This window comes from Nomascus leucogenys, chromosome 3, assembly GCF_006542625.1.
Source record: "Nomascus leucogenys isolate Asia chromosome 3, Asia_NLE_v1, whole genome shotgun sequence".
Lineage (NCBI taxonomy): Eukaryota > Metazoa > Chordata > Mammalia > Primates > Hylobatidae > Nomascus > Nomascus leucogenys.
In genome coordinates this window covers 56,628,649-56,652,328 of record NC_044383.1, presented here as the reverse complement: position 1 = coordinate 56,652,328, position 23,680 = coordinate 56,628,649, and the positions used below count along the sequence as shown (strand labels likewise).

The window sequence follows — 23,680 nt, the reverse complement described above, 5'->3', positions numbered from 1 at the left end:
ATTCGGGAGGCTGTGGTGGGAGTATCACTTGAGTCCAACAGGTCCAATCTGCAGTGAGCAGTGATCGCACCACTGCACTCCAGCCTAGGTGACAGAGGTCAAAAACAAAACAAAAGAAAACAAACAAAAAAAAACCATAGCAAACATCCAGAAGGCTGTGTAGAGCAATGAATGTCTCTCAAGCCAGTGATCTTTTTCTCTTCATTTTTCACGTCAGGTGGGTAGTGTGCCCACTTCGTAACAAGGTTTGAGGGAGGCACATTTGACACAAGAGCATGAAAACCCAATCACACTTATGACTTACAAAAGGATCAAGTCAGTGATCTTTAAGCTGTGGGCCATTAAATACATTTTGTGAGCCGAGCGCAGTGGCTCAGGCCTGTAACCCCAGCATTATGGGAGGTGGAGGTGGGAGGATCACTTGAGTCCAGGAGTTCAAGACCAGCCTTGGGCAACATACTGGGAACTCCCGTCTCTATTAAATTTTTTTTTTAATTTTGTGGATTACAACCATTTAAAAAACTAAAATAAGCTTAAATGTATCAAAATGCAGCTTACATAGCGAGGATAAATGATGTTTTGTCAATCTGTTGTTTCAAGTTTTTTATGTGTGGATTGGGTCACCTTGTAACAGTGACTTACCTTTATGGGTCACAGTTGAAAACATTTCCGGTGCAGTGGCTGACTGTAATGCCAGCACTTTGGGAGGCCAAGGCTGTAAGAGCACTTGAAGCCAGAAGCCAAGAGTTCAAGACCTGCCTGAGCAACAGGCGACACCCCGTCTCTATTTAAAAAGAAAAAAAAGGCCGGGCGCGGTGGCTCACGCTTGTAATCCCAGCACTTTGGGAGGCCGAGGCGGGCGGATCACGAGGTCAGGAGATCGAGACCACAGTGAAACCCCGTCTCTACTAAAAATACAAAAAATTAGCCGGGCGTGGTGGCGGGCGCCTGTAGTCCCAGCTACTCGGAGAGGCTGAGGCAGGAGAATGGCGTGAACCCGGGAGGCGGAGCTTGCAGTGAGCTGAGGTTGCGCCACTGCACTCCAGCCTGGGCGACAGAGCAAGACTCCGTCTCAAAAAAAAAAAAAAAAAAAAAAAAACATAAAAAGAAAAAAAAAGTTTCCAAGGCACTGAGATGCCAGGAACCCGAGGTGTGTATCCAGTAGGGGCGGGAGCAAAGAGGGCGCTTGGAAAAAGTCCCACGTCTGGAAAGGAATACACGGTGGGGCACATTGACAAGTCACGCTCCCACGGCTCACAAAGCCGATTGGCTAAAACTGGGAGAGTCCCGCCCACAACGCTCACTGGCCAATGGCTGCGTGAAATCAGGGCGAAGTGGGCGGGATAGGGGTCGTGGGCGGGTGGGGCGGCTAGCCTCGTGCGGGCTCCTTAAGCAGCGGCTGCGTGGCTTCCCTGGCACGCTCGTCTTACGACGGCACAGTCAGGTGGTGCAGAGCTGGACGGCAACGACGTCCGACGCGCCCCTTCTTGGAACAATGTCCCACCGCGGAGGAGCTCCCAAGGCCTCTACAAGGGTCGTTGCTAGTCGGCGAAGCTCGACAGTGTCCCGAGCGCCAGAGAGGAGGCCGGAGGAGGAGTTGAATCGAAGAGGTCCTGAGGGATATAGTGTCGGCAGAGGTGGTCGCTGGAGAGGCCCCTCTAGGCCCCCGGAGGCCGTGGCCGCTGGTCACGAGGAACTGCCGCTGTGTTTTGCTTTGAAGAACCACTTTGTCGGCGCGGTAATCGGTGAGAATGGGTGTGGCTGGCAAGGCAGGATAGGTGGGGCCAGGGGCGGAGCCTGAGCGAAGGCATTTCCTCCCCGCTGCCTCACCTCCAATCAGCTGCCGCCTAGTGAGGTTCAGGTCTCTCCGAGAGCTATTTGTGAAACCTGGGGATAGAGTATAATTTAATCTGGCCGGGCGCAGTGGCTCACGCCTGTAATCCCAGCATTTTGGGAGGCCGAGGCGGGCAGATCACCCGAGATCAGGAGTTCGAGACCAGCCTGGCCAACATGGCGAAACCCTGTCTCTACTAAAAAAAAATATATATATATAAAAATAGCTGGGCGTGGTGGAACACGCCTGTAATCCCAGATACTCCGGAGGCTGAGGCGGGAGAATCGCTTGAACCCGGCGGCAGAAGTTGGCAGTGAGCTGAGATCGCACCACTGCAATCCAGCCTGGGTGACAGAGCAAGACTCGGTCTCAATTAAAAAAAAAAAAAGTAATTTAATTCACCTTTTGGTGTTTATACAGACAATGTATTTGGGAGAGCAACTCCTAGAAGACTTATGAAATCTTAGGGCTGAAGAGGGATGCTTAGAACAGGCCTTTTAACAGACAGCTAACCCCAGAATGAAAAACAAAACTTAATCAGCCTTTCTATGAGTACCATTTAGAGCCAGAAATCAAAGAAAAGCTGTAAGATCATTGTAGGGCTGCCTAGAGCAGTTGTATTAGTTTCCTTAATTTTTAAAAAGTTAAAAACGTTTCTTACTACATCTTGAGTGTTAACATTCAATTCTGAATTTTTAATTTTTTTCTTTCTTTTGATTTTTTTTTCTTTTTTTTTTTGGAGACACCTCTGTGGCCCCGGCTGGAGTGCAGTGTGGCATGATCTCGGCTCACTACAACTAACATCTCCCGGGCTCAAGCGATTCTCGCACCTCAGGCTCCCTAGTAGCTGAAATTACAGACGTGCACCACCACGCCTGGCTAATTTTTGTGTTTTTAGTAAAGATGAGGTTTCACCATGTTACCCAGGATGGTCTCGAACTCCTGTGGATCCACCCACCTCGGCCTCCCAAAGTGCGGGGATTACAGACGTAAGCCACCAGGCCCGGCCCATTTCTGAATTCTTTTGAAAAGCATTTAAAAATGATTAGAATTATTACCCCATTAATTGCCATTAAGCCCGAGTATAAATTGCCACATTTTACCTATTAGGTATATTTCACCATTTTTAAAACCTGAGAAAAATGAACAAATGGAGGCTGCTACAAAATAGTGCATTATAAGACTAATTGCTATGCTACCCAGAGATTCATTGGCTTTTCAGAAGGCTTGGACTCAAGATCTGAAGAATGATGCTCCATGAAAAAAGCCACTAGGTTTGCAATAAAAATCACTTAAGTTAACACTTAGCAGATGAAAGGGCACTGTGCCACAGAGCACTCACTTGATGTTGGATCTGGATCCATCTTTTTTATTGTAAAAAATGAAATACCCTCTTTTAAATGTATATCACAATACTAACAATAAGCATAATGTTGTATCCCACATCTCTGGAACCTGCATGACTAAAACTGTATACTCCTTGAACAGCTCCCCATTTTTTCCTGCTCCATCCCAGGGAACCACCATTTACATTGTTTCTGAGTTAGATTACTTTAGATAATCCATATAAGTAGAATCATGCAGTAATTGTCTTTGTAATTGGCTCATTTCTCTAAGAATAATATCCTCCAGGCTTACCCATTTTGTAGCATGAGACAGGATTTTCTTCCTTAGTAAGGCCGAATGGTATTCCATTATTAAGTATATACCTTACTTTATCTATTAATCAGTCTATGATAAATGGGTAGCTTCCACCTTTTGCTTCAGTAGTGTTATTATGAAAATGGGAGTGCAATATATGTTTGAGACTCTGCTTTAAATTCTTTTGGATGTATACCCCAAGTGAGACTGCTGGATCATATGTTAATTCTATTTTTAATATTTTAGGAAATCTATACTGTTTTCCATAGTGGCAGCACCATTTTCAATCCCACCAACAGTACACAGGGGTTCCAATTTCTCCACATTCTTACCAACACTTTTTTTTCTGTTTTTGATAATGGTCATCCTACCAGATGTGAGGTGACAATCATTTTGTGGTTTCGATTTGCGTGGACCTGATTAGTGATGTTGAACATCTCATGCCTGTTGGCCATTTGTATGTCATTGGAGAAATGGCTATTCAAGTGTTTGCACATTTTTCAAAACTTATTTGTTGAGTTGTATGAAATAGTTCCAATTTCTACATCCTCTCCACCAGTTTGGACCCAATTAGGTTTTGTGCAAGCTGATACAGAATCCATAGTCTCCACCTGTCTGGGATAAGAGTCTCCTAAAACCCACCAAAATTTAGAATAGAACCTCTTACTTCCCTTTTTCCAAACAAAAAATGATTGTTGAACCCTAGGAGCATTTGAGGGGAAGAACTACAGAATGTTCGTTGAGGAAAATGGGTAAATTTTCAATTTACTAATTTCAACTTATAACAATATATTCCTTTATTTTTAAAAACAGGTCGTGGTGGGTCAAAAATAAAGAATATAGAAAGTACAACAAACACCACAATCCAAGTAAGCCATCTGTGTTCTTCAGCCCTTAAGAGAGCATCATGCATTTCTAAGGGAGTACCTAACTCTACTTTTCTTTTTAAGACAGCCTCATTCTGTCTCCCAGGCTGGAGTGCAGTGACGTGATATCAGGTCACTACAACCTCCACCTCCTGGGTTCAAGCAATTCTCCTGCTTCAGCCTCCTGAGTAGCTGGGATTACAGGCTCCCACCACCAAGCCCAGCTAATTTTTTTATTTTTATTTTTTTATTTTTAGTAGAGACGGGGTTTTACCATGTTGGCCAGGCTGCTCTCAACTCCTGGCCTCAAGTGATCCACATGCCTTGGCCTCCCAAAGTGTTGGGATTATGGGATTACAGGCATGAGCCACCACACCAGGCCTTAACTCTAATTTCTGCCGAGTTATTAACATACTAGGGTAAATTAGGTAAGTTGCCAAAGTTCTTCATACTCCTTATTCTCAAGAAGCCACCTGAATTTTAAGCTGTTCCAGGTGTAGGTTTTGGGACTCTTGGAGGTAAAAATCTTTTTTTTTTTTTTGAGACAGAGTCTCGCTCTGTCGCCCAGGCTGGAGTGCAGTGGCACGATCTTGGCTCACTGCAACCTCTGCCTCCCGGATTCAAGCAATTCTCCTGCCTCAGCCTCTGGAGTAGCTGGGATTACAGGCACGTGCTACCATGCCTGGCTAATTTTTGTATTTTTAGTAGAAATGGGGTTTCACCGTGTTGGCCAGGCTAGTCTTGAACTCCTGACCTCAGGTGATCCGCCCACCTCTGCCTCCCAAAGTGCTGGGATTACAGGCGTGAGCCACCAGGCCCAGTCGGAGGTAGAGATGATCTGCATAAGAATGAGATCACTGGACTATTCATCATGTCCAAAAGGTCTTCCATCCAGAGAGAACCCCTTTCCTGAAACTTTGGCTAACTCTTGTATTCTCAATCTTACTGAATGGTAGCAACATTCACTGAGTTTACAATCCACATTGGTATTTCCTTATTCTCATTCACTGCTAGGTCTTGACTATTTCTTGTACTCCTCAAGGGAAATGTCATCATTTGCCTTCCCCCCTAACTGTATGTCCTGCTTCCATTTGTATCCTCTAATCATTCTCCACTGTGGTCAGAACAATAATTTTATTTTTTTATACTTTTTTGAGACGGAGTCTTGCTCTGTCGCCCAGGCTGAAGTGCACTGGTGTGATCTTAGCTCACTGCAACCACTGCCTCCTGGGTTCAAGAGATTCTCCTGCCTTAGTTTCCAGAGTAGCTGGGATTACAGGTGCCCTTCCAGCTCGCCTGGCTAATTTTTGTACTTTCAGTAGAGACAGGGTTTCACTATGTTGGCCAGGGTGATCTCAAACTCCTGACCTCAAATAATCCACCCGCCTCAGCCTCCCAAAGTGCTGGGATTACAGGTGTGAGCCACTGCGCTTGGCTAGAACAATCATTTTAAAACACACATTATTTGTGTCCCTTTCCTATGTAAAAGCCTTTCGTAGTATCTCAGGCCTGTAAGTCTAGACTCCTTAAAATTGTTGACTTGATTCTGGCCTGTTCACTCCCTCCAGTGTCCTCTCCCCTAATTCCTTGAGTACTCCACCCACTTTCTGACACACGCTGCTACCATAGCTTTTTCCTCATAAATAATGCCTTCTCGCCTTTCAGGGAAGTCTAAGGCTCCCATTCTGTGTAGCTGTCCCTTTCCATAGCATCCCATAATGGCCTCATTTCAGCACTCATACAGAGTCGTAGTGCCTGTAAATACTGTAGATGATAAACATTGTTTGAATTACCAACCTAAGACAAAATTTGGTGTATAGTATTTTCTAGATAAATATTGAATCCATTAGGATATTTGAAATTATGGATGTTGTTAGGTGTTACTTGTAGATTCTATTCACAAAATGTGTCAGTCTTGTAAATGTAAGCCCCTAACAGTATACATGAGTTAAGTATAGAATCCCATCAAGTTAAAAATTTACCTAAGTAACCTGGCAGTTCAATAGCACATAGATTATGTCATTTCAGCCCTACAATTCTGTAAAATTAGTGAAACAAATACCATTTTATAGGTTGGAGACCTCAGAATCAAAATAATATTACCTTTCGTGTTAATGCCTTATTTCTCTACACTATTTGCTGAGTTTATTCCCTAGCTATCCAATTTTAAATGTTCAGGTTGTCCTGCCCCTCTCCATCTGACCAGGAGGTAAATCCCAGAGTAAATATAAGTAGTATTCCTCTCTAACTAGAAATTTAGACACTGATTGGTAGTAATACTATATTTACTTTATACTGTAATAGTTTTTGAAGTTGGGTGATTGTTGGAAGGGGTTAGGGGCTTAGGGAACTTTTTATTTTTTTTAGGGAACTTTTAAGTCTCACCTCTTTTTCCCCTTGTACCTAGATAATACAAGAACAACCAGAATCATTAGTCAAAATTTTTGGCAGCAAGGCAATGCAAACAAAAGCAAAAGCAGTGATAGACAATTTTGTTAAAAAGCTAGAAGAAAATTACAATTCAGAATGCGGAGTTGGTAAGTAATTTTCTCCCACTGAAGCCCTTTAAAAATTTTTAATTTCATTCAGTGTTATAAGCCATTATACCTGATTTCATTTTCTGATTCAAAGCATTAGGCTGCCATAAATGTAGTCTTAATGATTTTTTACTATGAATGAACGCCCAGAATATTTTTCCTCAAATTAAAATACCATAGCTCTATGTTCATGCCTAGCAGTTTTACTTTTAGCCACAGGTAAGTGAAAATGAAATAACCCTTTATTTTTATTTACTTATTTTTTGTCTTTGTATTAATCTAGTTCTCGCAAGCAGGGAAATAACCCTTTAATACTCACACTTTAGTGTTAGTGGGTAGAGTAAGGATTGGTCCCAGGATCCTAACCCTAGTCTTGTCTTCAGATTCGTGGCCGACATTGAAAACTGCTTAAATATTTGGTTATTTTAAAAATCTCAGATCTGTTTAGAATAGAGAAAACAATTACTGAATCATATCTAGATGCAATGTGAAAGTAGAATAGAGACACCTGGGTTTAGAAGGCACCATTGCCTTTTAGTGTTTCTTGGGGAAAAAGACAAGGTCTAGGATTCTATTTTTGTATCTGTCTCATTTATTTATTTTTATTTTTATTTTATTTTTAAAATTGTTTTGAGACAGGTTCTCACTGTGTTTTCCAGGCTGGAGTGCAGTGGTGTGATCGTGGCTCATTACAGCCTTGACCTCCTGGGTGGGAGTGATTCTGCCACCTCAGCCTGTCAAGTAGCTGGGACCACAGGTGTGTGCCACCACACCCAGCTAATTAAATTTTTTGTAGAGTAGAGATGGGGTTTCACCACGTTGCCTAGGCTAGTCTTGAGTCCTGAGTTCAAGCGATCCTCCCCACCAGCCTCAAAAAGTGCTAGCTAGTATTACAGTAGTGAGCTACCAAGCCTGGCTCTTCATCTGTTCATCTGGGATAATATCTGCTTCCCAGGAGTATTATTGTAACGACTGAGTAATGGGTATGACAATATTTTAGCAAACATTAGACTTGTGCTATTTTACTTACCTTCTCCAATAAAATTAAATTTTTATAAGTTATTGAATGATAACAAATGACAAGATTGTCATGTTAATGTAGTACAGAAACCCCAAATTTTATATTTTAAGCATTGTCTGGTTATTAAAAAACAAAATAGAAAAAAACTAATGGATACAAATGTTTTTAACAGATACTGCATTCCAACCTGCTGTTGGAAAAGATGGAAGCACAGATAACAACGTCGTTGCAGGAGATCGGCCATTGATAGATTGGGATCAAATTAGAGAGGAAGGTTTGAAATGGCAAAAAACAAAGTGGGCAGGTCAGTGCTGCTTCCTAATATTTACATATGGTTTCTGTTAACTGCAGTTTTTATCCTCTGTACAATGTCTGTGCTTTAGTTTTAGTAATGAAATGTATATGAAAATAGTAAAATCTAAAATGCTGCAATTAGTCCCTAGGTTATGATAGTTTCTATGTTGTCAGCTGTCATTTATGCTATAGGGGAAATATTAAACCTGTTTATAGTCTGTCAGTGGTAACTCACTGCAAAGGGCTAATAAAATAGGAAAAAATCAGTCCCAGTGGAAAAATAGGAAGGGAGTAAACATGCAAACCATAAGTTAACACTGTTGCTGTGATTGAGTAAAAGTAGATCTTGGAGTATCCTGGTTGACAAGAGCAAAAAAAAAAGGGAAAGCCATTAAATCATAAGAAGCATTACAGTTCTTAGCAGCATTTTCTTTGTTTGTTTGTTTAAATTTTGTTTTTGATTTTTATTTTTCAATTTAAAGATGAGGTCTCACTATCCTGTCCAGGCTAGTCTCGAACTCCTGGCTTCAAGTGATCCTCTCCTCTTACCCTCCCAAAGTGCTGGGATTACAGATGTCAGGCACTGTGCCCAGCCTTGTTTGAATTTTATTTTATTTTTTGAGATAGGGTCTTGCTCTGTCAGCCAGGCTGGAGTGCAGTGGCGTGATCTTGGCTCACCGCAACCTCCATCTCCCAGGCTCAAGTGATTGCTGTGCCTCAGCCTCCCAAGTACCTGGGATTACGATGTGTGCCAGCAAGCCCAGATAATTTTTATATTTTTAGTAGAGACGGGGTTTCGCCATGTTGGCCAGGCTGGTCTCAAACCCCTGGCCTCAAGTGATCCACCTGCCCTGGCCTCCCAAAGTGCTGGGATTACAGGCGTGAACCACCCCACCCAGCCCTTTTGTTTGAATTTTAAATGAGATTTCTCACGTGGAACATTATATATGGGGGATAATGCTTCATTATTCAAGCACTAGCCTTGGCTCTCAGGAGGAGGCAGCAATACAACATCTTTTATTTAAAATTTAAAAGCACTAATATGTTACCAAAATATTGACAATTATTGCTACTATGTTGGTCAAGACCTCTGCAAGTTAAGTTTCCTGTGCGGCCTAAACAGTTTGTGTTGGGAATATTTGGGATCAGAGACCAGGGAAAGGATTTAAGTTTGGAAGAAGTATAATAAGCTTTTAAGAAATGTAGCTAGGCCGGGCCCAGTGGCTCACGCCTGTAATCTCAGCACTTTGGGAGGCTGAGGCTGGTGGATCACCTGAGGTCAGGAGTTCAAGACCAGCCTGGGCAAGATGGTGAAACCCCATCTCTACTAAAAATACAAAAATTAGCTGGGCGCAGTGGCACATGCCTGTAATCCCATCTACTCAGGAGGCTGAGGCAGGAGAATCGCTTGACCCTGGGAGGTGGAGGTTGCAGTGAGCCGAGATTGCATCATTGCACTCCAGCCTGGGTGACAGAGTAAGACTCCATCTCAAAAAGAAAAAAGAAAAGAAAAGAAATGTAACTTAAGAGAGTAGACCAAAGATATAAATGTAATTTCTAAAAAAGTAATTGGATGGACCTTCAAAGAAAAGATAAGCAAACTATTATGGGTGAGAGTATATTTATCAATTGTGGTGTTTGATGTCTTACAAAGCATGCTTCATTTTAATTTTTATTAAATTTTTTTTGACAGTTTCACCCTGTTGCCTAGGCTAGAGTGGAGTAGCAAAATCACAGGTCATTCCAGCCTCCATCTCCCAAGCTCAAGTGATCCTCCCACCTCAGCCTCTGAAGTAGTTGGGACTACAGGCACATACCACCATGCCAGTCTAATTTTTTTTTTTTTTTAAACGGAGTTTTGCTCTTATTGCCCAGGCTGGAGTGTAGTGGCGCAATCTCGGCACACTGCAACCTCTGCCTCCTGAGTTCAAGTGATTCTCCTGCTTCAGGCTCCTGAGTAGCTAGGATTACAGGCGTCTGCCACCATGCTCGGCTAATTGTTTGTATTTTTAGTACAGTTGGGGTTTCACTATGTTGGCCAGGCTGGTCTCGAACTCCTGATCTCAGGTGATCCACCTGCCTTGGCCTCCCAAAAGTGCTAGGATTACAGGCGTGAGCGCACCCCGGCCCTTTTTTTTCTGACAGAGATTCACTTTTGTTGCCCAGGCTGGAGTGCAATGGCTCTGTCTCGGCTCACTGCAACCTCCCCGTCTCTGAGTAGCTGGGATTACAGGCATGCGCCACTGTGCGGGAGAATTTTTGTATTTTTTTGTTTTTAGTAGAGACGGGTTTCACGATGTTGGTCAGGCTCGTCTCAAACTCCTGACCTCAGGTGATCCACCCACCTCAGCCTCGTGAAGTGTCAAGATTACAGGTGTGAGCCACTGCGCCTGGCCACCAGGCTAATCTTTAAAAATTTTCCGTAGAGACAGGGTGTCACTATTTTGCCCAGGCTCAAGTGATCCTCCCATGCCAGCCTCTCAAAGTGCTGGGATTACAGGTGTAAGCTACTGTGCCTAACCTCCAGAGAGGGACATGTCTTCGATGGGAGCAAGCCTCGTTGGCAAAGTGTAGAACTATCAAATGGTATGCATGGTAAATAAAATATATTGTAGTATGATTTCTGTAGCTTTGACTAAGTATTCATGATGCTGTAAAATTTATCAAAGTGGATTTTTGCCTTTGTCCCAGATTTACCACCAATTAAGAAAAACTTTTATAAAGAGTCCACTGCCACAAGCGCCATGTCAAAAGTACAAGCAGATAGTTGGAGGTGGGTAGTTTTATTACCTAGTTGTGTAAGTATTTGTATAGTTACGTTATTGGTATTAACACTTTGGGCAAATGTGAAATGATATTTGAAGGCTACGCCTTCAATATTCAAATGAAAATGTGTCAACTTACATGATATTTTAGAACATTGTTGTCTAGTAAAACTTCCTGCAGTGATGGAAAATGGTCTATATTTGTGTCTAATGGAGTAGACTGGCACTTAAAGTATGGCTGGTGTAATTGAGCAAATGAGTTTATACTGAAATAGGCATGTGTGGCTAGTGCCTACTATATTGGACAGCAATTTTAGAGAATTATTTCTCCAATAGTTGAATTGAAAAAAAAAAAGATCTAACCTTGTTAATTTCTTAAACTCTTCAGTCCTTGTTACCTGAAATTGGAAGGTTTTTTTTTTTTTTTTTTTTTTAGACGGAGTCTCGCTCTGTCGCCCAGGCTGGAGTGCAGTGGCGCCATCTCGGCTCACTGCAAGCTCCGCCTCCCGGGTTTACGCCATTCTCCTGCCTCAGCCTCTCCGAGTAGCTGGGACTACAGGCGCCCGCCACCACGCCCGGCTAATTTTTTTTTGTATTTTTAGTAGAGATGGGTTTCATCGTGGTCTCGATCTCCTGACCTCGTGATCCGCCCGCCTCGGCCTCCCAAAGTGCTGGGATTACAAGCGTGAGCCACCGCGCCCGGCTGGAAGGTTTTAATTGCAATGGTTTTTCTTACTATTAAAGTCCGATAAAACTAAGAGATGCATGGAATAGCAGAACGGTTAAGGTGAGGAGCAGGGTAACTTACTGTATGATCACCTGTCAAATTGAGAATACTTCCTAACACATAGGATCGTTAAGGATGCATTAATGAAATACGTGTGGAACATCATAGGCCCACAATGTTTGCCAAATCTGGTTTTAATTTATGAAGCATGATTTTCAGGCTCCTCATCTTTGATCCATGAAACATTCATTGACCTACTAATGTATAATGTTTTTAACTTTCCCATTGCAACTATTCTTAGATAAGAGACAGATGGACTCCTGCTTCTATTTCTTTATGCATTTCATTATAACTTCCCTGACAGTCTCATTTTAATCAGTTGCAGTTGAATTTCTAGATAAGACCAGAACTGATTTTGGAGAATGTCTTGCTTGGGGAGTAAAGTGAGGAAAGCCACTGATGTTTTTTATTCTTTGAAGGAAAGAAAATTTTAATATAACGTGGGATGACTTGAAGGATGGGGAGAAACGACCTATCCCCAATCCTACCTGCACATTTGATGACGCCTTTCAATGTTATCCTGAGGTTATGGAAACCATTAAAAAGGCAGGTTTTCCAAAGCCAACACCTATTCAGGTATGCTTTCATTAATTACAATATTTCACTCAATGTTTTTCTTCGAAACCAGTGATATCTGATTGTTAGAAGACACCAGGGAGCAACTGTCTCTTAGCATTCCCCCAGCACCTTCTCTCTAGAGTTCAAAAAATCTTTGTTGAAAGAAGTTTGGAGCTGGAAAAGAAGGAACAGTTGGCAAAAAATATGTACTTTTTTTTTTTTGAGACAGTTTTGCTGTTGTTGCCCAGGCTGGAATGCAATGGTGCAATCTCGGCTCACCACAACCTCTGTCTCCTGGGTTCAAGCAAGTCTCCTGCCTCAGCCTCCCTAGTAGCTGGGATTACAGACATGTGCCACCATGCCCAGCTAATTTTTGTATTTTTAGTAGAGACGGGGTTTCTCTATGTTGGTCAGGCTAGTCTCGAACTCCCGACCTCAGGAGATCTGCCCGCCTCGGCCTCCCAAAGTGCTGGGATTACAGGAGTGAGCCACCGCGCCCAGAAAAAGATGTACTTTTTGTGTTAATGTTTATCATTCCGTTTCAGTCACAGGCATGGCCCATTGTGTTGCAAGGAATAGATCTTATAGGAGTAGCCCAGACTGGAACAGGAAAGACGTTGTGTTATTTAATGCCTGGATTTATTCATCTGGACCTTCAACCCACGTAAGAATTCCTATGGCTGGTTTCTTCTTATAGAGGTTTAATAGATTTAGATATCAAAAATGTAATTAAAGTTTCTTTACCTATTGCTTGATCCAAAGGTAATGCCTAGCTTCAGAGAAGATGCAAGGAATTAGACACTTAGATTGTGCTGGTGAAAGTATAAATTGGCAAAACATTTTTAGGAGGCAATAGGTAATATCTACCAAAAGCCTTAGTAGTGAAACAGTGGAAACTGTTTAAACTACGTCCAATACACTTATCTATTCCATGATAAAATATTTGACATTTTAAATGTTAATGAAAAGATCCTGTTAAACAAAAGGCTGGTATTGGGAAGTTGGGTTTTAGGGTGTGTGGCTTTTTTTAATTTCCCTGCTTTATGGTAAATATGTATTGCTTTTGTAATAAGAAAAAGTATATAGAAACTAACACTAATCTCTCAGTAAAGCAATCTTAAATCTGAGAAAATAGTACATTTTCTTCTGGGGAATTTGGCATATTCTATGTAATATCAGCCATTTTTTAGGTACGTAGATCATAATTAGCAAAGTCTATAATATATAGAGACTACTTTTAATCATATACCGTCTCACAAAAAGGCATAGTCTGACTATGTCTAACTGATACTCATTGCTACAAGTTTTTTTTTTTTGAGACAGAGTTTCGCTCTTATTGCCCAGGCTGCAGTGCAGTGGTGCGATCCTGGCTTACTGCAACCTCCGCCTCCTGGGTTCAAGTGATTCTCCTGCCTCAGCCTCCCAAGTTGCTGGGATTACAGGTGCCTGCTGCCATGTCTGGCTAATTTTTTGTATTTTTAGTTGAGATGGGGTTTCACCATGTTGGCTAGGCTGGTCTCAAACTCGTGACCTCAGGTAATCCGACCGCCTTGGCCTCCCAAAGTGCTGGGATTACAGGCGTGAGCCACCACGCCTGGCTTGTTGCTACAAATCTTGATGGCACTGAATAAATGTACCGTGCATCTGAGACAAGTAATTTAATATTAATCTGTTTTCTCTCGAAAGCCTTAAAGGTCAAAGGAATAGACCCGGCATGTTAGTTTTAACTCCCACTCGGGAATTAGCACTTCAAGTAGAAGGAGAATGTTGCAAATATTCATATAAAGGGCTTCGGAGGTAGGTAATTTTTTTTTTTCCATTCCTTCACCAGTATCATATTTTAATCATTTGTAGCTTTATACATCTTCCCCATCATTTTTCACACATTCAAAGAATCCAAATGGCTCAACATGGGTCAGGCATTTAGCACTACTCTAATCAATCAGAGCCTGGGTCAGGTGATGGTACAAATATTGCTCTTTTAAGATACAACATTATGGATTGATGGGTATACATAATTCTCAGAAAGGGGCAGATACCCCTAAAGGTACCTGATAATTGATTTTTATCCCTTTTATTGGATTTTAAGTTGTAATGAGATATTCTGTGCCTAAACATTAACCTTTAGATTTTTTCTTTTTAAGTGTTTGTGTATATGGTGGTGGAAATAGAGATGAACAAATAGAAGAGCTTAGAAAAGGTGTAGATATCATAATTGCAACTCCCGGAAGATTGAATGATCTGCAAATGAATAACTTTGTCAATCTGAAGAATATAACCTACTTGGTAATCATGGAAATAGGGGTTTGGGATGCTGGGTTCAAAAATAACTGAACTGGCTGGGCGCAGTGGGTCACGCCTGTAATCCGAGCACTTTGGGAGGCCGAGGCAGGTGGATCATCTAAGGTCAGGAGTTCGAGACCAACCTGACCAATATGATGAAACTCCATCTCTACTAAAAATATAAAAATTAGCCAGGTGTGGTGGCATGCACCTGTAATCCCAGCTACTCTGGAGGCTGAGACAGGAGAATCACTTGAACCTGGGAGGCGGAGGTTGCAGTGAGCCAAGATCATGCCATTGCACTCCAGCCTCGTCAACAAGAGCGAAACTCCATCTCAAAGAATAAAAAATGACTGAACTATTATTTTATTTTCTCTTCCCTGCCCTTGAGCTTTTAATAGTTTTAATCAACTCCCAAGTGCTTGGGTATCAGTTTCTTTTAGAATGTCTGTCAATTTTATTTTTTATTTTTTCATTTTGAGACACAGTTTTGCTCTTGTTGCCCAGGCTGGAGTGCTGTGGCATGATCTTGGCTCACTGCAACCTTTGCCTCCCAGGTTCAAGTGATTCTCCTGCCTCAGCCTTCCAAGTAGCTGGGACTTCAGGCTCCCACCACCACACCTGGCTAATTTTTTCTTTTTAGTAGAGACGAGGTTTCACCATGTTGGCCAGGCTGGTCTTAAACTCCTAACCTCAGGTGATCTGCCTGCCTCGGCCTCCCAAAGTGCTGGGATGACAGGCGTGACCCACCACGCCAGGCTATGGCTGTCGATTTTATAATGGCTCTGGGAATATTTCTTATTCTCTTTAGCATGTTGAAAGAATTAAGACTTCTATTTGAAATTATCATGCATGTTTACTTTAAATTTTGGAAAATAGGTACACAGTAATTAAAATCTACTTGGATATTTTAGACACTTAAAATTTTGTTTAAGGAGATTTGGAAGGTATTGGAAAGCCAACAAAAATCCATGTAGACGACGTGCAGTGACAAATTGCTTAGTATTCTGACCTTTGGAGAAATTAAAATCGTGGCTTAAGTACTAGGGGAAATGAGAAAAGCCTTTCTTAGTGTTCTACTAATAAAGAAAGCATATGTGTTATTACCTGCCTCCCATATCTAATCTAACCACATTCTTTTTTGTCAATGCAGGTTTTAGATGAAGCAGACAAGATGTTGGACATGGGATTTGAACCCCAGATAATGAAGATTTTGTTAGATGTGCGCCCAGATAGACAGACAGTTATGACCAGGTAGGTATATGCCTAATTACTGTGTGCAAAATGTGTTCTACATTGGAAGTAGAACAGTGTAACAATAAGTGCTTATTCATGACTATTGGGTTTCCTAAGTTACAGATAGGGATTTCAACACAAGCATTTACTTATCATAGTAAGGTCTCACTTTTGAATAAAGGGTTCACTTGTCTAAGGAGATAAGCATTTGATTACTGAATACTTATTGCTCACAATAAAACAGGAAGCAATGATTATTTGAATATAGAGTGATCTATAAAGAATGATATCTCCTAGGCTTATATCCTTTGTCTTTATTAGTATAAATAACAACATTGGCTGGGCAAACTGGCTCATGCCTATAATCCCAGCTCTTTGGGAGGCCAAGGTGGGTGGATCACCTGAGGTCAGGAGTTTGAGGCCAGCCTGGCCAACAGGGTGAAACCTCGTCTCTACTAAAAATACAAACTTAGCCGGGCATAGTGGCACACACCTGTAGTCCCAGCTACTAGGAAGACTGAGGCAGGAGGATCGTTTGAACCTGGGAGGTAGAGGTTGCAGTGAGCCAAGATTATGCCACTGCACTCCAGTCTGGGCAACAAGAGTGAAAATCTGTCTCAAAAAAAAAAAAAAAAAGAATGATATATCCTGGACTTATATACTTTGTCTTTATTAGTATAAATAACATAAAATTTAAAAAATACAAAATCCCCTCACATAGTTTTATTACAAATAACCTTCCTATTTCAAGAAAAGTGAATGTATTTATTTATTTTGAGACAAAGTCTCGCTGACACTCAAGCTGGAGTGCAGCAGCGTGATCTTGGCTCACTGCAATCTCTGCCTCCTGGGTTCAAGCGATTCTCCTGTCTCAGCCTCCTGAGTAGCTGGGACTACAGGCACACATCACCATGCCCAGCTAATTATTGTATTTTTACTGATGGGGTTTCGCCATGTTGGCCAGGTTGGTCTCAAACTCCTGACCTCAGGTGATCCATCTGTCTAGGCCTCCCAAAGTGCTGGGATTACAAGCTTGAGCTACGATGCCCAGCCCAAGAAAAGAGAGATTTTACTGAATTACTGTGAAGGTATAAAAAGTGGTCACTTTCATTATTTTATATATAGTTGAGGAAATATTTAAATGCAGATATTCTTTGATCAGTATATTTTGAAGTTTTGTTTTGTTTTGTGTTTTGAGACAGGGTCTCACTCTGTCACCCAGGATGGAGTGCAGTGGCACCATTTTGGCTCACTGCAGTCTCAGCCTTCCCAGCTCAAGTGATTCTCCCACCTCAGCTGTCTGAGTAACTGGAACTACAGGTGCATGCCACCACACCCAGCTAATTTTTGTATTTTTTGTAGAGACAGGGTTTTCACCATGTTGCCCAGGCTAGTCTTGAACTCCTGAGCTCAAGTGATCCACCCACCTAAGCCTCCCAAAGTGCTGGGATTATAGGCATGAGCCAACAACCTTTTAAAATATTTTTATGGCCAGGTGCCGTGTGGCTCACGCCTGTAATCCCAGCACTTTGGGAGGCTGAGGCGGGCGGATCACGAGGTCAGGAGATCAAGACCATCCTGGCTAACATGGTGAAACCCCATCTCTACTAAATTTACCCGGGAGTGGTGGCAGGCGCCTGTAGTCCCAGCTACTTGGGAGGCTGAGGCAGGAGAATGGCGTGAACCTGGGAGGTGGAGCTTGCAGTGAGCCGAGATCACGCCACTGCACTCCAGCCTGGGTGACAGAGCAAGACTCCATCTCAAAAAAAAAAAAAAAAGATTTTTATTTGGCTTAAATACTTGGTATTGCCTGCTGACACTATGAAAAATTGGAATTTTTTTGTCGTTTATAAAGGCCAAGAGATAAAATTAACCTCATACTAATCCCTTTTAGTACCTTTTTTCTTTTTCTTTTTTTTTTTTTTTTTTTTTTTTTTGAGACAGAGGCTGGAGTGCAGTGGCATGATCTCTGCTCACTGCAACCTCTGCGTCCCAGATTCAAGCGATTCTTCTGCCTCAGCCTCCCGAGTAGCTGGGATTATAGGCACCCGCCACCACACCTGACTTATTTTTGTATTTTTAGTAGGCACAGAGTTTCCCCATGTTGACCAGGCTGGTCTCGAACTCCTGACCTCAAGTGATCCGCCTCTCCTCAGCCTCGCAAAGTGCTGGGATTACAGGCATGAGCCACCACACACGGCCTTACCTTTTCATAGATTAGTATTTAGTTGAAGGTGTACAGGTATCCTTTGGTTCATAAAAACCTAGTATTTATTTACTTATTTATGAGACGGAGTTTCGCTTTTGTTGCAGTGGCTGGAGTACACTGACACAATCTCGGCTCACTGCAACCTCCGCCTCCTGGGCTCAAGCCATTTTCCTGCCTCAGCCTCCAGAGTAGCTGGGATTACAGGCGCCCGCTAACACACCTAGCTAATTTTTGTATTTTCAGTAGAGACGGGGTTTTATCATGTTGGCCAGGCTAGTCTTGAACTCCTGACCTCAGATGATCCACCCGCCTTGGCCTCCCAAAGTGCTGGGATTACAGGCGTGAGCCACTGGGCCCAGCCAAAAACCTATTTATTAAACATATTTGTTTCATCTGATAGCTTTACAATAGTTGAGTAATCAGTGAATTAACTGTTAAATTTGCCTTACTTGTTGAAAAAATAAGAAGTACTAGATTTGTCTTTCATGAGTAACTTGATTCATAGCATGCTTAAGGAAACAGTACTGTTTTTACAACAAAATTGTAATGTTTGTAACTTGTATTCCCAGTGCTACATGGCCTCATTCAGTTCATCGCCTCGCACAATCTTATTTGAAAGAACCAATGATTGTCTATGTTGGTACATTGGATCTAGTTGTAAGCTTTTTTTATTACTATTGTTTAACATTTCTTATGAAAATTCTGAAGATAGCTAGTTTTGGTGTGCCTAGTCTGCCCACTCCCTAGTGTTAGGGCAAATCACACTTGCATATAGTTTTAATAGAGCTATGATACCATTATCTCATTTGAAATTTCAATAATCAGCTAATACCATCAACCTCTAGTCAGGGCCTATATATATATAATTTTTGTGTTTGTGACAGAGTCTCACTCTATTGCCCAGGCTGGAGTGCATTGGGGTGATCTCAGCTCACTGCAACCTCTGCCTCCTGGGTTCAAGTGACTCTCGTGCCTCAGCCTCCTGAGTAGCTGGGATTACAAGCATGGCTACCACTCCTGGCTAAGTTTTGTATTTTAGTAGAGACAGGGTTTTGCCATGTTGGCCAGGCTGGTCTCAAACTCCTGACCTCAGGTGATTGCCCCCCTTGGCCTCCCAAAGTGCTGGGATTACAGGTGTGAGCCACTGCACCCAGCAAAGTCAGGGTTTATATTTTTCTGACACCTAATTTTAACCCTTTAGAATCAGGGTCTAAACATAAGTCTACATATATATATATAAATGTAAGTCTGTTCCCTTTATGAAGTTAAGACTGAATATTGGGTTCATGTGTTGTCAGTGGGAACCCTCCATTATAATATATAAAGTTCTCTTTCTGGCTTTTTGCTTAATCATTAATAAATGAAATTGGCCTTTCATTTAATCATTAATAATAATGGGTCATTGCCTACACCCCTCATTTCATTAGGGATTTACAAATGGTGATCCATTTAACATTTGTTTTATAAAATGGTTACAGACATTGTGCCACTGCACTCCAGCCTGGGCGACAGAGTGAGACTCTGTCTCAAAAATAAGTAAATGAAATAAAATGATTAGAGACAAATAGTTGGTTGAAGGAATGGTACCAATAGTATTTCGAGGTTAAGTGACATCTAAGATACAAATCTTGAGTAGAAACAGGTAATTTTTTTTAGGACGTCTGCCATTTTGCTTAGCAGTTTATTAAAAACATTAACCAATGAGAGAGAAGATGCATTTTGAGCTGATGTATGCGGTCTCACCCTCAATCATGATGAACTTGATGAACTATGTTCTTTGAATCCTTTAGGCTGTAAGTTCAGTGAAGCAAAATATAATTGTAACCACCGAGGAAGAGAAATGGAGTCACATGCAAACTTTTCTACAGAATATGTCATCCACAGACAAAGTCATCGTCTTCGTTTCTCGAAAAGCTGTGTAGGTATTTTTTCTTGTGTGTCCATTATAATTAATTAAATTGATTAGGATCATTTCTATTTGTATACTAATTTCAAATGGGAGTGCTAAGTCTGTTATGTTACTTTAGATTTTTGCTAACAGAAGTAAAACTGGTGGCATTAGAATAAGCACCTAAGAATGCTGAGTTTATCTTTTGCTTCAGTGTGGATCACTTATCAAGTGACCTAATACTTGGAAATATATCAATAGAGTCTCTGCATGGAGATAGAGAACAGAGAGATCGGGAGAAAGCATTAGAGAACTTTAAAACAGGTATGTTTATGTAATTAATATTTCATACAGTTTAAAATTAGTGCAATACCTGGGCTTGGCTGAGTGACATCTTTTCATGAAACCCGTTTATTTCTAAGATCTGTCCTCACCTTCTCTATCCTAAAACTACACTCATTAGAGCTCTAAACATTAATCTGCCTTTAAGCATTAAATAAACACAAAAGACTTTAAACTTGGATATCAAGGTATTAATATGCAACAGAAAATATATCTGAAGTTATCTGAAAAATATCTTTCTGTCATGGTTCGAAGGGTTTAGGACCCATTTGCTGAACCGTGGTATCTTGTAACTTGCTGGCAGTTACTTTTCCACTTTTACAAAGTAAGCATTTTAATGTAAACAGTAAGAAATAAAATTGATTAAATTAGTTAGGGCAGATATACTTTTTAGATCTTGGGTTGGTTTATACCAGAATGGTTCAGCGTTCATTGGGCTTTACTTTTTAGGCAAAGTGAGAATACTAATTGCAACTGACCTAGCCTCTAGAGGACTTGATGTCCATGACGTTACACATGTCTATAATTTTGACTTTCCACGGAATATTGAAGAATATGTACACCGAATAGGGCGCACGGGAAGAGCAGGGTAAGTAAGCTTAGTCCACCCATGAAAGGCCAATTCTAGATTCTCCTTATTCCTCTCACAAACTTCTTGCCCAGAAAACCATTTTATTCTATTACCTATAATGTTTCAGCTACTTCCCAGATTCTACTTGCTACTTTATTTATCCCTGTTCATTTGGCTTATTCCAGACTCAACCAGATTCCATCCATGATTAGCTTCTTATATCTGGTTCTATGTGTTTTATATCTAGTGTCACCACTGAGCTCTGTACCCAGTGGTTACTCTGAAGGTTATTGACAAATTGGTATGGACATGAGAAGACCTTTTTCCTCTTAAGAGAGCTACCACTGGGCCGGGCATGGTGGCTTACGTCTGTAATCCTAGCACTTTGGGAGGCCGAGGCAGGTGGATCATGAGGTCAGGAGATCAAGACCATCCTGGCTAACAACGGTGAAACCCCGTCTCTACTAAAAATACAGAAAATTTACCTGGGCGTGGTGGCGGGCGCCTGTAGTCGCAGCTACTCAGGAGGCTGAGGCAGGAGAATCACTCGAACCCATGAGGCAGAGGTTGCAGTGAGCCAAGATTGCGCCATTGCACTCCAGTCTGGGCAACAGTGCAAGACTCCGTCTCAAAAAATAAATAAATAAATAAATAAATAAATAAATAAAAGAGAGGTACCATCATATACCCCCTTTGCTGTTTAAACCACAGCAGATTTAGATTCCAAATCTGTTTGACCCTAAATCTTAATACATTCCAGCTTCTGTGAAAAAGTTTTCCTTTGTCTTATTCTGTATTAACTGAATAATGAATATATATTATATATGAGATGACATGAGTTTTTTCCCCCACACTAAAGGAGGACTGGTGTTTCCATTACAACTTTGACTAGAAATGATTGGAGGGTTGCCTCTGAATTGATTAATATTCTGGAAAGAGCAAATCAGGTGAGACTATGCAATTCATTAGAAACTTACCTGTTATCAGTTTCTCAGCCAGTTATGCCAGGTACTATGGCTTGCTATTTATCAGGAAACTTCAAATGTTTTCAACACGTTTTCAGGGCTTTAGCATGGCAATGATAAGAAACTATGGGAGCATATAACTGGGAAACTTAACCTAATGGGGGCGAGCAATGAAAGCCCCGCCAAGGAAGAAATCAGTAGAGTGGAGGTGGGGAGAGTTGTAGAAGATGGGGTAAATGTTCCAGCAGGGGGAACATATTCAGGCTCCGAGGTAAGAAGAATATGTAGAAAATGCTACCATATAAAGGCACATTAAGGGCACTTGGAAACAGCTGAAGCAGCAAATTTTATAGCCTGTAGATGGATATAGAGTTTAATCGAGATACCCGTTTCTGTTTAAAGGATGTCATGTAACCAGCTGTGCGATTATCTGAAATGATTTGGATGCATTTTAGTGTTGTAGAAAAGAACTCAGAATCCTAATGACAACATGTTGAATAATTTCAGAGTATTCCAGAGGAGCTTGTATCAATGGCTGAGAGGTTTAAGGCACATCAGCAGAAAAGGGAAATGGAAAGAAAAACGGAAAGACCTCAAGGAAGGCCCAAGAAGTTTCATTAATGTCTTCTGTACTAGTGTGGTAGAGGTAAAAGTTCAGTAACACATGGACTTTAAAATGCCTGCTTACTTAAATTAGGCTTTGTTAATAATGTTTATTGCAATGAGCATGATCTCTAAGTCGTTAACATAATAAATTAGGTGTTACTCATATCTATTACTTAATCCTTGGAAAAGAATGAAAGCCAGGTCTTTTTGTACTCATGTTTATAGCAGCACTATTCATAATAGTCAAGGGTATACAACCCAAGCATCCATCAGTGAATGAGTAGATAAACACAATGGAATATCATTCAGCCCTAAAAAGGAAGAAAACTCAGTCATATAGATGAATCTTGAGGACATGATGCTTAGAGAAATAAGCCAATTACAAGGACATACTATATTATTCCACTTGTAAGAGGTACTTAGAATAGTAAAATTCACAGTGACAGAAAGTAGAATGGTGGTTACCAAGGACTTGGGAAGTGGGTAGGGGGAATTGTTTGGTAGATAGAGTTTTTCATGGCATGAAAGTTTTGGAGGCCGTACACAGTGGCTCACGCCTGTAATCCCAGCACTTTGGGAGGCCAAGGCAGGCGGATCACTTGAGTTTAGGAGTTTGAGACCAACCTGGCCAACATGGCAAAAACCCGTCTCTATTAAAAATACAAAAATTAGCCAGGCATGGTGGCGCCCACCTGTAATCCCAGCTATATGAGAGACTGAGGCAGGAGAATCGCTTGAATCTGGAAAGTGGAGGTTGCAGTGAGGTGTCATCGGGCCACTGCACTCTAGCCTGGACAACAGGACGCTGTCTCCAGTTTTGGAGATTAACTGCACAACAATGAATATACACTACAGAGTTGTACACTTCAAAATGGTTATGGTAAATTTGGGTATGTTTATTTAATCATACTTAAGCTTTTTAAAAACTGTTGGAGTCAGCAATTTACATTTTTTTTCTATTTTTCAGAATTCAAGATTTTTTAGAAATATAGTAAGACAGAAGTATTGGACATGTTGGCAGTATGAAGCGACCAGACTGATTTGACTGATTCTTAAAATAGTAGTGTTTGAAAATCTAGAATCCAATGTTTTATACTTTCTTTAATAAAAACAGACGTATTTAAACTTGGAAGTTGTTTCCTGGACTTTTATTAAGGAGTGTAGCATTAGAATGTTTTCCTTTTAATCTTTTAAACTGTCTCCTGCAATTTTGCTGTATGTCATAAGGCCAGTCTTTCAGAATTTAATGTTCAGATTTTGTCATGGCAGTGAAAAAG

General features: G+C 41.2%; 1 protein-coding gene and 1 non-coding gene across 2 annotated transcripts; one reads left to right on the top strand and one right to left on the bottom strand.

Moving 5' to 3' along the window:
• Nucleotides 1–211: 211 nt before the first annotated feature.
• On the bottom strand, nucleotides 212–312 carry LOC115834586. Its single transcript, XR_004029525.1, has one exon. It is a non-coding gene; the product is annotated as a small nucleolar RNA U13 (small nucleolar RNA).
• Nucleotides 313–1,341: 1,029 nt separating this feature from the next.
• DDX43 (DEAD-box helicase 43) lies at nucleotides 1,342–23,532 on the top strand. The gene is made up of 17 exons (XM_030802698.1): nucleotides 1,342–1,745; nucleotides 4,289–4,344; nucleotides 6,749–6,878; nucleotides 8,072–8,203; nucleotides 10,885–10,966; nucleotides 12,165–12,321; nucleotides 12,849–12,967; nucleotides 13,990–14,100; nucleotides 14,448–14,589; nucleotides 15,740–15,840; nucleotides 18,601–18,688; nucleotides 19,822–19,949; nucleotides 20,134–20,243; nucleotides 20,712–20,850; nucleotides 21,692–21,779; nucleotides 22,305–22,443; nucleotides 23,371–23,532. Exons 1-16 carry the CDS (start codon nucleotides 1,496–1,498, stop codon nucleotides 22,416–22,418), a joined length of 1,947 nt encoding a protein of 648 aa, XP_030658558.1. The 5' UTR covers nucleotides 1,342–1,495; the 3' UTR covers nucleotides 22,419–22,443; nucleotides 23,371–23,532.
• Nucleotides 23,533–23,680: the final 148 nt, after the last annotated feature.

Bases quoted from the DNA above. Each gene is read 5' to 3' on its own strand.
- DDX43 (XM_030802698.1), top strand. From the start codon at position 1,496: ATGTCCCACCGCGGAGGAGCTCCCAAGGCCTCTACAAGGGTCGTTGCT. The intron at 12,968-13,989 runs GTAAGAATTCCT...TTCTCTCGAAAG, and splicing joins CATCTGGACCTTCAACCCAC to CCTTAAAGGTCAAAGGAATA. The intron at 19,950-20,133 runs GTAGGTATTTTT...CTTTTGCTTCAG, and splicing joins TTCGTTTCTCGAAAAGCTGT to TGTGGATCACTTATCAAGTG.